The sequence below is a fragment of the Lithobates pipiens genome, unplaced genomic scaffold, assembly GCF_037356315.1.
Source record: "Lithobates pipiens isolate NorthernLeopardFrog02 unplaced genomic scaffold, aLitPip1_a1.2 Scaffold_10, whole genome shotgun sequence".
Classification (NCBI taxonomy): Eukaryota; Metazoa; Chordata; class Amphibia; order Anura; family Ranidae; genus Lithobates; species Lithobates pipiens.
In genome coordinates this window covers 111,548,920-111,562,992 of record NW_027507686.1, presented here as the reverse complement: position 1 = coordinate 111,562,992, position 14,073 = coordinate 111,548,920, and the positions used below count along the sequence as shown (strand labels likewise).

Here is a 14,073-nt window from a genome sequence, read left to right as displayed (position 1 = left end):
TATCCCCGTACTCGGGAGAAGCAGCAGAATTTATTTTGGGGTGTAATTTGACTTCTGCCCATAGCATGTGTGAGCAATATATCATTTAGTGACAACTTTGTGCAAAAAAAAAAAAAGTTTGTAATATTCCCGCAACTTTTGGCAAAATATAAAATATTCCATGGACTCAACATGCCTCTCAGTAAATAGCTTGGGGTGTCTACTTTCCAAAATGGGGTCATTTGGGGGGGTTTTGTGCTATTTTGGCATTTTATGGCCTTCGAAACTGTGATAGGTAGTGAGGAGTTAAATCAAAAATTTGCACCCTTAGAAATCCTGAAGGTGGTGATTGGTTTTCGGGGTGCCGTGCGCGACTAGACTCCCAAAAAGTCCCACACATGTGGTATCCCCGTACTCAGGAGAAGCAGCAGAATGTATTTTGGGGTGTCATTTCACATATGCCCATAGCATGTGTGAGCAATATATCATTAAGTGACAACTTGGTGCAAAAAAAAAAAAGTTTGTAATATTCCCGCAACTTGTGGCAAAATATAAAATATTCCATGGACTCAACATGCCTCTCAGTAAATAGCTTGGGGTGTCTACTTTCCAAAATGGGGTCATTTTGGGGGGTTTTGTGCTATTTTGGCATTTTATGGCCTTCGAAACTGTGATAGGTAGTGAGGAGTTAAATCAAAAATTTGCACCCTTAGAAATCCTGAAGGTGGTGATTGGTTTTCGGGGTGCCGTGCGCGACTAGACTCCCAAAAAGTCCCACACATGTGGTATCCCCATACTCGGGAGAAGTAGCGGAATATATTTTGGGGTGCAATTCCACATATAACCATGGCATGTGTGAGCAATATATCATTTAGTGACAACTTTTTGTAAAAACATTTTTTTTTTTTTTGTCATTATTCAATCCCTTAGGACAAAAAAAATAAATATTCAATGGGCTCAACATACCCATCAGCAATTTCCTTGGGGTGTCTACTTTCCAAAATGGGGTCATTTGGGGGGGGATTTGTACTGCCCTGCCATTTTAGCACCTCAAGAAATGAGATCGGCAGTCATAAATTAAAAGCTGTGTAAATTCCAGAAAATGTACTCTAGATTGTAGACGCTATAACTTTTGCGCAAACCAAAAAATATACGCTTATTGACATTTTTTTTACTAAAGACATGTGGCTGAATAAATTTTGCCCTCAATGTATGACTAAAATTTAGTATATTCGATTTTTCTTATAACAAAAAGAAGAAAATATCTTTTTTTTTCAAAATTTTCGCTCTTTTTCCATTTATATCGCAAAAAAAAAAAATCGCAGAGGCAATCAAATACCATCAAAAGAAAGCTCTATTTGTGGGAAGAAAAGGACGCAAATTTCGTTTGGGTGCAATATTGCATGACCGCGCAATTACCAGTTAAAGCAGCGCAGTGCGAAATTGCAAAAAGACCTCTGGTCCTTAAGGTGTTTATTGGTCCGGAGCTGAAGTGGTTAAAATCACTGCTCCAGAAAAAACAGCCAATTTTACAACTTGTTTTTGCATTAATACATGTCCCCTGGGGCAGGACCCAGGTCCCCAAACTCTTTTTAGGACAGTAACTTGCATATTAGGCACTTTCGATTTCTCCCATAGACTTGTACAGGGTGTTCGGCGGCTTTTCGAATTTGCCGCGAACACCCCAAATTGTTCACTGTTCACCGAACAGGCAATGTTCGAATCGAAACATGAGTTTGACTCGATTTCGAAGCTCATCCCTAGTCCTGATTTCTGCACTCAGTGTGTGTACCCACTCAATAGTCCTGACTCTCTGTACAAGTAACATTGAGTTATGCTCTGTCAGGGAAATTTGGCTGTACGCTATGCACACACCATATCTCCTGTGCTAATAAGCACACATTTCGTCTAATGATATAATGTACTATACCTATCATTCCATTTCCCATATATACCCAAGTGAACAGACATCACCATAGCTTACGTTCTCAGCAACATGCTCTTCTGCCCTCCGCCCAGCATGCCCTTGGTTTTTATTCCAACATCACAAAAGCTATGACAAACAGAAAGTGATGGCCACAATAGCCAATCGCTTCATCAATGCAAAATTACATCACAGGAAATGAAAACCAGTAAAGGGGAGGGCACTCACAGGAAGAGAAGGGGGGGAGTGCACACGCCTCATCTTAATCAGCATGGAGTCCACTCAATACTGCTCAAAGTAAACAGTATCTAGTAAGATCATTCTACTTGTTCTTACAGCCTTGAAATAATCTGAGGGGATATTGCTACTGCTGTTGTCAATATAGGGTACAAGTACACCGACAAGACAGATATCAATGTCCTCTTATAAAAACAGATATGTAGCCAAAAGGGGATAGTGAAGTCTGCAAGAGAGATATAATAGGTTTCTCTCATTATGCACACTTTGCTTCTCTAATGTGCATAGCCATTTGAAGGCAAGAAGCCCAGCGCATTGCGGTTGATACCTACAAACCTCCACACATTCCACACACACACACAGAACACATGTCAAATCCCATGAGGTTTTCATATTGACAGTTTTTACCGCTGGTCTAGATTCAACCTAAGTGCACTCTGCTAGGGCGCTCTTCGATTAAATCAGACACAGGGAGACAGATGACAAGCTATAAAACACACATCCTAGTATAAATCTTATATAATAACATTTACACAACAGCTCCCAGTTCAACTTTCAAGAAGTATGAAGGACAATTAATTTTTGGGCAAGATTAAAGGGTATTTTTTCTACTTGCTAAAAATACATACACCTAACACTTGTATTAAACTCATATGTTCATTACCTACTTCTGATCGCTGCACCCTGTATTTAGGCTCAAGTTATAGGCTCTTCCCATTTTGCCACACATATACACCACCTTATAATTATCTTCTTGGTGATTATATATGTCCAGCAAGATGGGCTGTACAAAGGCCCCATCATGGTCTCTAATTGACTGCCCTGCCCATATGCTGTTTCTGTCCACTAAACTCCTCCACCCAGGACCGGGACAAAGAGGGGACAGAAGGTGCATATGCCCCAGGCACCTTGTCTCCATGTAGAGGCATGAGCACACTTGAAGTTCCAGCAGCTCTCTTCTGCATCTTCTTGTAAGAGAAGACAAGCATACAAATGCCCTGAATTATAAAGTTAAATTGAAGTTAATCTTCTCATCTATTAACAGAACTTGCAGTGCACACAGCTTTTTTTACTGTCGTGCTTTTTGTGTATCTCAGTCTCCAGTCTAGGAATGGCCACTGCATACTGACAGTCCTGTTATCAGAAAGTTCTGTTATCAGGTGAGAAGATATACTTTTATTTACACTTTACTTCTGTACATTTGTTTGCTTGGCTACTTTTAAAAGCATCCCCTTCTTTTCCTTTAATTTTTGTTGCCTATAATTCAATTTCGCAATTCAGAATACTGCTTTCTAGGGGACTTTAAGGAACCCTTATGTAAGTTTGTGTATAATGTAAAGGGGGCTCTCTAAGGACCCTGATGTTGGTGTGGGGGGTGGCACTGGGGGTCCTGATGCAAGAGTGTGACTTTGGGAACCCTGATGTAAGGTGGAGGAATCTGATGTAGAGGGACTCTGTTTGAGGGCGAAATCTGATGGGGATTCTTTATGTGAATAGGTGGGCATGTTCTGATGTCTTAACACTCTATATGTTGATTTGTATGCTGCTTACTTCTGACCCCTGTACTCTGTTCATTATATTGTACATTGGATAGTGCTGTTTTTTTTTTTTTTTCTGAGGTAAGTGACAGGACACCATAGTATGAAAATACCACATCACATTATAAAAACATCCAACATCAGAAACATGCAAAACGCTATTGACAAAATGCACCATGTGCTGACATTGACATGATAATTCTAAGGGCCACAACACCAATAGAAAAACAACACTGCATTGTGGCTCAGAGGACAGTACTAACATGTTCATACTGAGGATATAGTGTAACATTTGGGTATACCTCTATAAGGCCACTATATATGTGCTGGCTCAGACAAAGTGATATTTTTTGTGCATAAGAGCATATGCAATGAAAACGTTTAAATATTTAATCATTTTTTGGAGGTTTATTTGTAGCTATGAGACTGTCACTTGTGATATAGTAAGTAGAAGGAAGAGGAGGGAGTAGTGTAAACCACCACTAGACTCAAATTCTGTTTAATAATTCCCTTTAAAGAGGAGCTGCACAAAAAAAAAAAAATATTAAAAGCCAGCAGCTACTAATATTGCAGCTGCTGACTTTTAATAATATCACACTTACCTGTCCCAGGTTCCAGCGATGTCGGCGGCAGATGACGAGCGATCGCTCGTCTCGCTGCAGCCACCGCCGCCATCCTCTGTCAGGGAATCGGGAAGTGAAGCAAGAGGGCTTCACTGCCCGGTTCCCTACTGCGCATGCGCGAGTCGCGCTGCGCTGGTTCCCCGCTGTGTCTCTGGGAACTGTGTGTTTCCCAGAACACAACGGGGGGCGGAGCCATGCGGCGGTGGGCGGAGCCATGCGGCGGTCTGGCCGGAAGTGGGTGCAGTTACCTGGATTATCCAGGTAACTGCACCCCCCTCCCCCCCGAAAGGTGCCGATTGTGGCACCGGAGGGGGGGAGGGATAATACTAGCGGAACTTCCCCTTTAGGGTGAAGAACCGCTTTAAGCCTCTCCCACTGTTATGTATAATTTGTCTCTGCGTCACTTACTACTGGCCTCATCTACTACTGACCCTGGCCTCCATCCTGCTGACTCCTGTATACTGTACTATAAAATTTTTACTGCACACCCACATTAGACAGGTTAGATCCAACCCTGTTATATTTGCTTTTCTTCTTCCAGGATAACGGTTTTATTATGAAATCCAGTAAAAGATAGAATTGGAGAGCTTCTAACATTGCATGCATTGTAGTTATCAATAAGCCATATCTGAGCACAGATTTTTGTAACATGATTCAAAAGACCAAATGTCTCACCTACTTCCACCCACAGGACCAGTGCATAGCTATAGAAAGTTAACATCCACACAACAGCCCATTCCCTTTTTTGTCCTCATGGAACTTGGCTGTCATCAGCATCTTGTTTCCCAAGAAGTTTTAGGCTGACTGTCTCTGAAGTATTAGACCTTTTTAGTGGAAGGTTTATACATTCTGGATTCAAGCAGACAATGCAGACAATGCCATGAAGGTGGTGTAGATCAATTTTCAGGTGGCAGTGACAGAGGGGGGAGCCAAACCATTTTTATTTTGTTAAAAAAGATTTCAGTAAACAAACGTAAGTACACTCAGCCAATCAAGGGAAATAGTCCAGCTGGCATCCACTGGATACCACTCAGTTGTGGTTTTGCCTCAGTTACCTGAATTGATTCCTCGGGCGGATGACACAATCAATCCTTAGCGCAGTTCAGCCAATAGGAAAGGCCGTCGTTCGAAAGCTCCAGAAACTTCAGCGATCGACTACATGGCTCTGGCAGTTTAGGCAGTTTTGGCTCAGGTGCAGTGGAGTAGGGATGCTCCCTTGTGAGACTGAAACTTTTTGTGTTTGTTGTTTTTTCAATCTTTGTCCTATTGGGGAGATTTACCTTCACTTCCTGTCTCATTGCCAAAACAGGAAGTGAGAGACAATCTCTGCTAGAACTAGTCTCCCCATTGGAAGCGTTCCCCTCTATTACTTTTCTAGGGTCAACTGAAGATTTGGGATTGTTTACATTCACTATCTATGATAATACTGCACAGAGGGCATTAAAAGCTGACAGGTGTTTTAATTCCAGTCCACTCCATCCACAAAAAAAAGTAAAGTATAACACAGCTGTTTTGCTGATTCAATCCTGGAGGGAATTTTGGGGAGCAGCAAAAATCTTAAACCGTTAGTAAAGTCTTTTGCAAAAAAATAACGTTTTTGCCTGCAAGGCAAGATTACAAGGTGCATATGCACTGCATACTAATATGGGAAACTTATCTTAAGACAAAGCCCTCCAGCAGCGCGCTGTCACCGCTGCAGGTGCTTTCATCTTCACCGTGTCTTCCTTTCGGCATCGAGGACTCCGGCCACCTGACTGGACGAGCTACGATGACATCACTCCTGTACATGTGCATGGGAGACTCAGTCACATCACACAGCTCTGAAGGAACAGCACATGCACTTACGATCACTTGCAAATAATCACATTTGTTCATTGAAATCATTTGCTTGATTTTTATAACTTAAGTGGTTGTTACACTCCTCCAATTGCACACTATCCTGTGTTACTATGGAGGTTATGGAACTGTGGCATAATTAGAACTCAAATTTTTGCAGCCGAATGACTTAAAGTGGATGTAAACCCTCACATACTGTATGTGAACAGCCTCAAAGCCACAGAGATGAAACAAATCTCTATACATATGTTTTACATGTCGTCTGCTGTCTTCAGCTTTATATACTGTTTAGAACATTCAGATCATGTTAGGATATTTTCTCTTCCCTTTCAACACTGCAGTGAAGCCTGGGCATACAGCTGATTGGAGGAAAGGCATACACCCCCTCTCCTCTCCATGGTTCAGCTCTGTGCTAATATGGTTACAACATCCTCCCCAGCACAAAACTCCAGCTGCTTCAGAGAACTTGTCAGGAGCTATGAGGCTGATAACAGAGGATCTGAGCAGGAGACAGTTATGTGATGGTGCTTTGAAGAGAGATAACAAACACTGCAGATATATGCCCAACTCAAATTTCATGAATCAGGTTTACATCCACTTTAAGGTGGTTGTAAACCCTTACAAACCACTTTGACCTACAGGTAAGCCTAGATTAAGGCTTACCTGTAGGTCCAAGAAATATCTCCCGAACCTATACGGTTTAGGAGATATTTGCCCGAAGACGGGCACCGCTATCTACGGTGTATGCGCCGTAGACAGCGGCGCGCAGGCGCACTGAGCGGGGCATCGTCGATGACGGCAATGCCGCAAGTCTCGGCTCCCATGCGCATGCGCAGGAGTGACGTCATCGATGCTCCAGCGAATTACAGCGCCGGAGCAGCGAGACCCACGGAGACCCACCAAGAAGATGGACGCTCGGAACTACAGGGGACAGCGGTGACTTTGCTGGCTCCTGTGTCAGGTAAATGACACATAATGGACTACTATGCGATGCATAGTAGTCCATTATGCTTTGCCTTTACAGGGAATTAAAGAGGAAGTAAACTCATCAGGGTTTACTTCCTCTTTAAGTTATGTCTTTGTGTTTTCAGAAGGAATGGATGTATGTGGTACATTACAACAAAAATTACCAACTGTTGGGGCATGACATAACGCAAAATGTGTCACATTGCATGATTAAACATATAGTGTGTGTTTTCTTAAAAGTATAATCCTTCTTTGCACAGTGCTGTTTCAAACAGAGAGGCCATGTGTCCTTCCTCCTGCTTCCCTTCTCAGTCTAAGAGACTGCATTGGTAGGGGTTGAGATTTCCTTTCTGATGTATGAAAGATATATGAAAGAAGTATAGGGAGGCAGCACTGTGCAAAGAAGTCATACAGTATTATATTTTTAAGAAAACACACACTGCACTAAATAAGGACCTAAAACAGAGAGGATCAAAGTAATTCATCTATTATTATGTTTCTTTATAAACACTAGATGTGATTGTAGCCGTATAAGTGCAATTGTGACAGATAAAATTGAGTACTGCCCGTGATACTTTTTTTATTTGCACTAACATACAATTTTTCAGGACAAGCTTTCAGGATATGTCCCCTTCTTCAAGGTCCAAGGAGTACTAATTCACACATTTTTAAGCAGAATCTAACACTTTTATAAACACTGGAATAGCTGCAAAGAATTGTATTAGTCAGGAGTGGAGGAGAGGAAATTGGCTTCACAGATCACGCACAGACTACAGAAATGATAGGGAAAAGGGAGGGAGCGATGCTGAGACGAGAGCTGCATCACAGATCAGCAGCCATGATAAAGCAAGTTCAGTGTACACATGGGAACATAGGAACACGCAGGTATTTTACACATGGAAAGGGCCAACTGACACTGAAAAGTCACTGTTCTATATATCATGCCTTAAAGGGGCAGTTTTTTTTTTAGGGCTACAAGCACTTCAAGGAAATCCTAAATTTTTTACGTAATTGACAAATATAATAGTTCTTAAAAAAAAAAGATTTAATAAAGGTTAAACATGTCTATTGATTTGAAATAGTAAACATGTAACAATGTAAATATCATCTATTAAAATAATACAAGTAAAAACATTACAAGTAAAATCATAAATGATACACATAAAATAATACTTGTAAAATACAAGTAGATACAATTTTGTAAAAGGAAGCTTATAGAAATGATGTGCATTCGCATGATTAAATTTGTTCATATAGTATATAATGTTATAAAACAAAATATAATAAAAATATATAGATTTAAAAAAAGCCTTCATTTTTTGCATAGATGCTACCAGATTTTTAAAACCAGTAATTTTTTTTTTTTATCAGATTAAAATGTAAATATTTTGTGCGTTGTACATAATAGTCTCTGTTCCAAGAACCTACTATAAGTCAAAAAAAGAAAAGTTATAATAAATGTAACTGAAAACATGTGCGCACACACCTAACTTTCAGAGCACAAATAAATAACATTTAGGGCTGCTTTTGTTTTGATAGTTACATAAACATGGGTGAAAACATGCATGCATTTTATTAAAATATACCAGAGATCATGCTAGAAAAAATACATTTTTAATTGATTTAAAAAATATACGTCAGATTTGGAAGATTAAAAATAATGTAATGGGTCAGTATATGTTTGAGGGACTTCTTTATGGACAACTCACCTCACCATAGTTAGTTACTTGCCATGTCAAAGATCTTTACTATGCAGCCCTGCCTGGCACACTTTACAAATAAAAAAAAAAAAGTAATGGTTGGAGTCTTCAGAGTGATAGTGACTGCTTCTTCAGAGTGATGGTGACTGCTTCTCACATGTGTGGAACTTTAAAAAAAAAATATTAAAATAAAAACAATATATTTCACCAGCACTCTACGCATAATATCACAGATCAGGAATTTCTCAGAAATCCAGCCATTAACATTACTTTCTGTTGCAGATTGATAATGTGACTTTGCAGCTATGTTGGTCAACGAGCCTGTCATATACTGTATTTATCAGCGTATAACACGCACCCTCATTTTTAGAGGGACATTTCAGGAAAAAAAACTTTAATAAAAAACTTTAAATAACAGACCTTGAAGCAAAATAAGGGTTAGTGCCCATTAATACAGCCTGATCAGTGCCCACCTGCAGCCTCACCATTGCTCATTAATGAAGCCTGATCAGTGCCCATTTGTAGTCCCACCATTGCCCATCTGCAGCATTGCCATTACCCATCATTGTAGTCTGATCAATGCCCATTTGCAGCCTCAGTGGGGCTCATCTTCAGCCGTGCCATTGTCCATCATTGCAGTCTGATCAGTGCCCATTTGCAGCCTCAGCAGTGCCCATCTGCAGCCTTGCCATTGCCCATCTTTGCAGCCTGCTCAGTGCCCATATGCAGCCTCACCAGTGCCTGTTAATGTAGCCAGTGTGGATGTAGACAGAGCCAGATCTCCTGTGTACTCAGCTCAGCTAGGCACTCGGCTCGCAATCCGGGACATGTGACATGCTAGGAGCCGTGCAGGAGGCAGGACTGGGAGTGACTGCGAGCCGAGATGAGCCGCGTACACAGGAGATCTGGCTCTGTCTAATTTGGTGGCACACATCCCCTTCTTTCTCTCTGAGGCAGGACTATGTCAGCGTATAACATGTCCACGATTTTCTCCCTATTTTCAGTGAGAAAAAGTGTGTGCCGATAAATACGGTAATTTCCTTCAAAAAGACATGTTAGGGTTAAAAGACCTAATTAGGCAGCCATTGTCCACCTGCAGCAATGAATTGCTACTTAGAATTTTCAGCCCTTCTTATAAAGTTCTACTACTTGCAGGGTCATAAGGTAAAAAAACTGCATTAGATTCATAGAAAAAAAAAAGTTTGCTTTCAAAAGAAATTGAGCTATGCCAAACAAGATATATAACTTATTTTGGACCATGTGTTATGGGTTATGTTATTTTTTTTTTTTGTATAATTGGGAACAAGTGCATAACAGGATGTTTTACTTCCGCTATTAAATGAGATGTTGTACTCAACTATTGAGATATAAAGGTTGATTTACCAAAGGTTAAATGGACTGACTACTTTTACAAGAGATTTTGCACTTTGCAATATAATTAGCTAACTCACTTCCAATCATGTGTAGGCAAATGTTTTATTTTCCTTGCAATTGATTGGATAGATTCTGTACAGTTATCAACCCCATAGTGATCATCTACATCACGTTGACAGTAGTAGGCCAAGAGCATGTTCTCCATCACATTTATGCCCTGAAAAACCCCTTTACCCCATTGTGTGGTATATTATTTATTTATAAACTTCTAATTTTCTCAATTACTCAGCTTACTGTTTTTGATTTATCATTTCTAGCCAAATCTTATTTACCTTTGTAAATGCTTGTAAAGAATGCAATTCTATATAATAGAAAATATTTTGACTATAATATAAATCTGTTTAAATCAGAAAATGTTATGTTGTTTTAAGGACTTTTTCCTCTTCAGTAATTTCTTTATTTTACCTGTTCTTTTTTTTTTTTTTATCGTTCTTAAATCTCTACATAAATTCATGGTCATTGCGCTCTTTAAAAAAAAATTTTTAGCGGCAGCCTAGCTTATCGTGAACAGTCACTAAGTTATGGTCAGCCTGCAAATGTATTTAGAATAACAAAAATATTATATATATATATATATATATATATATATATATATATATATATATATATATATATATAAAATGTTTGAGTAAAATAAATGATTTTTTAATATAAAGTGACCATGAAACATTAAAATAAAATAAAAGAAGAACGTTTTTTTTACCGAGAGGTTTCACAGTTTCTTTTGTAATTTTTTTTGTCTTCATGCTAAAAACACATGTGGCCAATTGTTTGATGTAAGTTGTCTAAATATTCTGAATCAATTTTATTTGATCTCATCAGGGAATAATAAATAAACAGGGATTTAGATACTTGGGGAGAATGAAAATACTGGGGTGGGTAAGGGGGTATGAAAAGTTTCTCCTTAGATTTGGGATATATGAAGTAGGTAAGCTTTAAGCATCTTGGTTGACAGTCAGAAAATGTTATGGTAAGGTGCTTGATTGAAAAACAACACTAGGAAAACATTTAAATAGAAATATTGTAGATTTACCTTTACAAAATAAATAATTGAGTGTAGCCATCAGAACTAATAAAATATTTATTAGTATAGGCCAGTATTTAACAAAATAAATAGAAATGCTGCTAGTGAGAATATAAAAAAAAGAAGTTGAATGAACCAATAAGAAAGTCATTTTGGGCCTTGGGGATGAATAATAAGAAAACGTATAAGTAACCATATGTGATAAAAAAAGAAAGTAGAAAAGATTCAGAAAGATAATTATGTTGTGTTAATGTTATACTTTTTATTTTTCTGCAAATGTTAATTAAATAGATATTTTGTAATTTTAGAACATCTTGGGCTTAGAATATTTTATGATAGCTTTGAATGTATTTAGGGAGTTAGCAGAAAAGTATTGTGTTAATCAACTGTTACCTTTCTGAGGTTTTTACTGACACCTTTCTCTGCTGTTTTCTCTGTGTTATTTTTCTTCTTTTTTTTTGTTTACAGGAGGGGAATTAATATTGCCCATAATTACTGAAGATTCCTTAGATACCCCTCCTATTGCTACTCGCTCCCCATTTATACCTCCTCCCCCTACATACCGAACTGTCCTTACTCTGGACACCACCAAAGATTCCTTGAGTGTTCCTTCCAACCTGAGGCCACCATGCCCATCTGAGCAAGAAGATAGTGATTGCGAGGAGGGGATAGAGGTTTCTGGTTATGCCTCTGGGGAAATATTTGAATCAAGTTTTCCTCCAACAGATGATGAGGACTTCTATACCAGTTTTCCATTGGTAACAGAAAAAACCCCACCATCTAAAACAGAGAGGCGAACTCCTGGCTCACGTCCAAATATAAAATCAGGAGGCTCAACATCTTCTCCTTATGACCTTCTCACCTCCACCACATCCCCAGACCTTGTCCGGAACATCCCTGCGGGCAAAATGAATAACAGGGAACCCCTAAAACCCAACATAGACCAATATCCCAATATCCCTACCTCTTTCCAACTGGACAAATTAAATAAGCAGAGATTTCCATCTATTACATCTTCTCCTAATTTCCACAATTTTCCAACAGCAAATCCTACAGGCTCAGGGGAGAAAGGATCACCTGGAGCTGTGGAAGTTATCAGGGAGTCCAGCAGCACCACAGGAATGGTTGTCGGAATTGTGGCAGCAGCTGCCCTTTGCATCCTCATTCTTCTCTACGCAATGTACAAGTACAGAAACCGAGATGAGGGATCATACCAAGTGGACCAAACTCGGAACTACATCAGTAACTCAGCCCAGAGTAATGGTGCTGTGGTAAAAGAAAAGACAGTGCCTGCCACAAAAACAACTGGTAAAAATAAGAAAAATAAGGACAAAGAGTATTATGTGTGAAAGCTTAACATAGACTCTCCCAACTGTGGGAGTTTGGTTGGTTATCATTAAGCCAGCTTATCATTGGAGAAACCAGATTGACCCCATGCTGTGACCAACCATTGACTCAGATTGAAGCAACAGTGACTAATCCCTAGGTTAAAAAAGATATTCCTAGGGTTTACAAGATATTAAGATTTGGTCAGCATTTTGAATGTCGAAAAATTGCCAACTTATTGTACTGACTCTGCAGTATCATACATGGATATATTCACTGGCCTTCAAGTTTCCAAAGCTTGTGTGAATATCAATCTTCTACTAATTGAACATGAGATCCAGTCATTTAATCAAATCAGAACAAGAGATGAATCCTGCACTCAGTACAACTAAGTGCTCAGTGCCTCCCATCTAAAGTTTTGCTTTCAGTCTCAAATTTAAATATATCCCTTGCCAAATATGTCTCTTCATAATCCTGTAGCCATGTGGATAAATGAAAAATCAAGATTTTACCCTGTGTAATCTTTTTCAGATTATTATAGAAAAAAACTATAATAAATACTGAGTAAAGGGACATAGGTGCCAGAGACTTTCTACATGAACAGATTACAGATTAGTTAAAGTTCGGGGGGGGGGGGGGGTGGTACATAATGATTATTCAAATGTAATTCCTTAAAATATGGAGTCATTAATGGAAGAAGATGGTAGCATGTTCAAAAGATAATGACACACAAAAAATGGTATGAAGAGAACTGACCTTGGACTCTTCCCTCTGTTCCCTATAATTCCTAACATTTTTCTTTGCCCTCTCAAAGATCAAGGGTATTTCTATTCCGGTTCGTGTGGTGTTGTCTTGGTTTTTTTGAACGCTGAGCCGTGCAATTGACTTGTATATGAACTAAATTTACTGCTCCACAACTTGAAGAAAAAGCTTATCTTATTACCCCAGGATGTCTCCTGATACCCCGGTATTTACATAAACAGTAATGATGGCTGGGGTATTGGTGAACAGATCATCAGAATATCAATAAAGCAAATGTTACGGACTTGTATTGGAGTGTTGAGCTTGTGAATGGATTTTTTTTTATTATTCGCTACTGGTATAATGTGAACTACTATTATTTACAATAGTGTTTCAGGAGCAAACATTCCTGAAAAGGTTTTCCTACTAAAAAAAAATACAGTTGAAACTAATATGATAAAAGCTAATAATTTTGTAACTAAATCTTTTCTTCTTCCATTTTAAAAGTGTTAGTTTCCTGCTTCATTTATTAATTCAGATATTCTGTTTGTGTAAAAATTAGGCAAGACAGTCAGCATTAAAAAAAACATGCTTTTGTCATCCTTATTAGAGTAAATTTGCTGCTCTCAAAATAACAATGTACATACATTTTCTAATACCTTGATACATCTACCTTGATACAAGATATATACAAAAACATAGCAATAATAACACATATATTAAAAAAATACAGTGAAAAGTGTAT

The 14,073-nt window shown here is 38.8% G+C and overlaps 1 protein-coding gene across 31 annotated transcripts in view; it reads left to right on the top strand.

Moving 5' to 3' along the window:
* The window catches only part of LOC143934091 (neurexin-2-like), a 3,463,823-nt gene extending 3,450,185 nt beyond the window's left edge, over positions 1-13,638 (top strand). For 23 of the 31 annotated variants that reach the window (XM_077457482.1, XM_077457436.1, XM_077457643.1 and 20 more), the window contains one exon: positions 11,730-13,638. In XM_077457482.1, coding sequence (XP_077313608.1) covers positions 11,730-12,610 — 881 coding nt within the window. In that variant the 3' untranslated portion in view covers positions 12,611-13,638. The remainder of the gene's footprint in view (positions 1-11,729) is intronic. The other 8 variants (XM_077457661.1, XM_077457568.1, XM_077457585.1 and 5 more) reach the window with 1 other exon arrangement.
* The last annotated feature ends 435 nt before the right edge of the window (positions 13,639-14,073 follow it).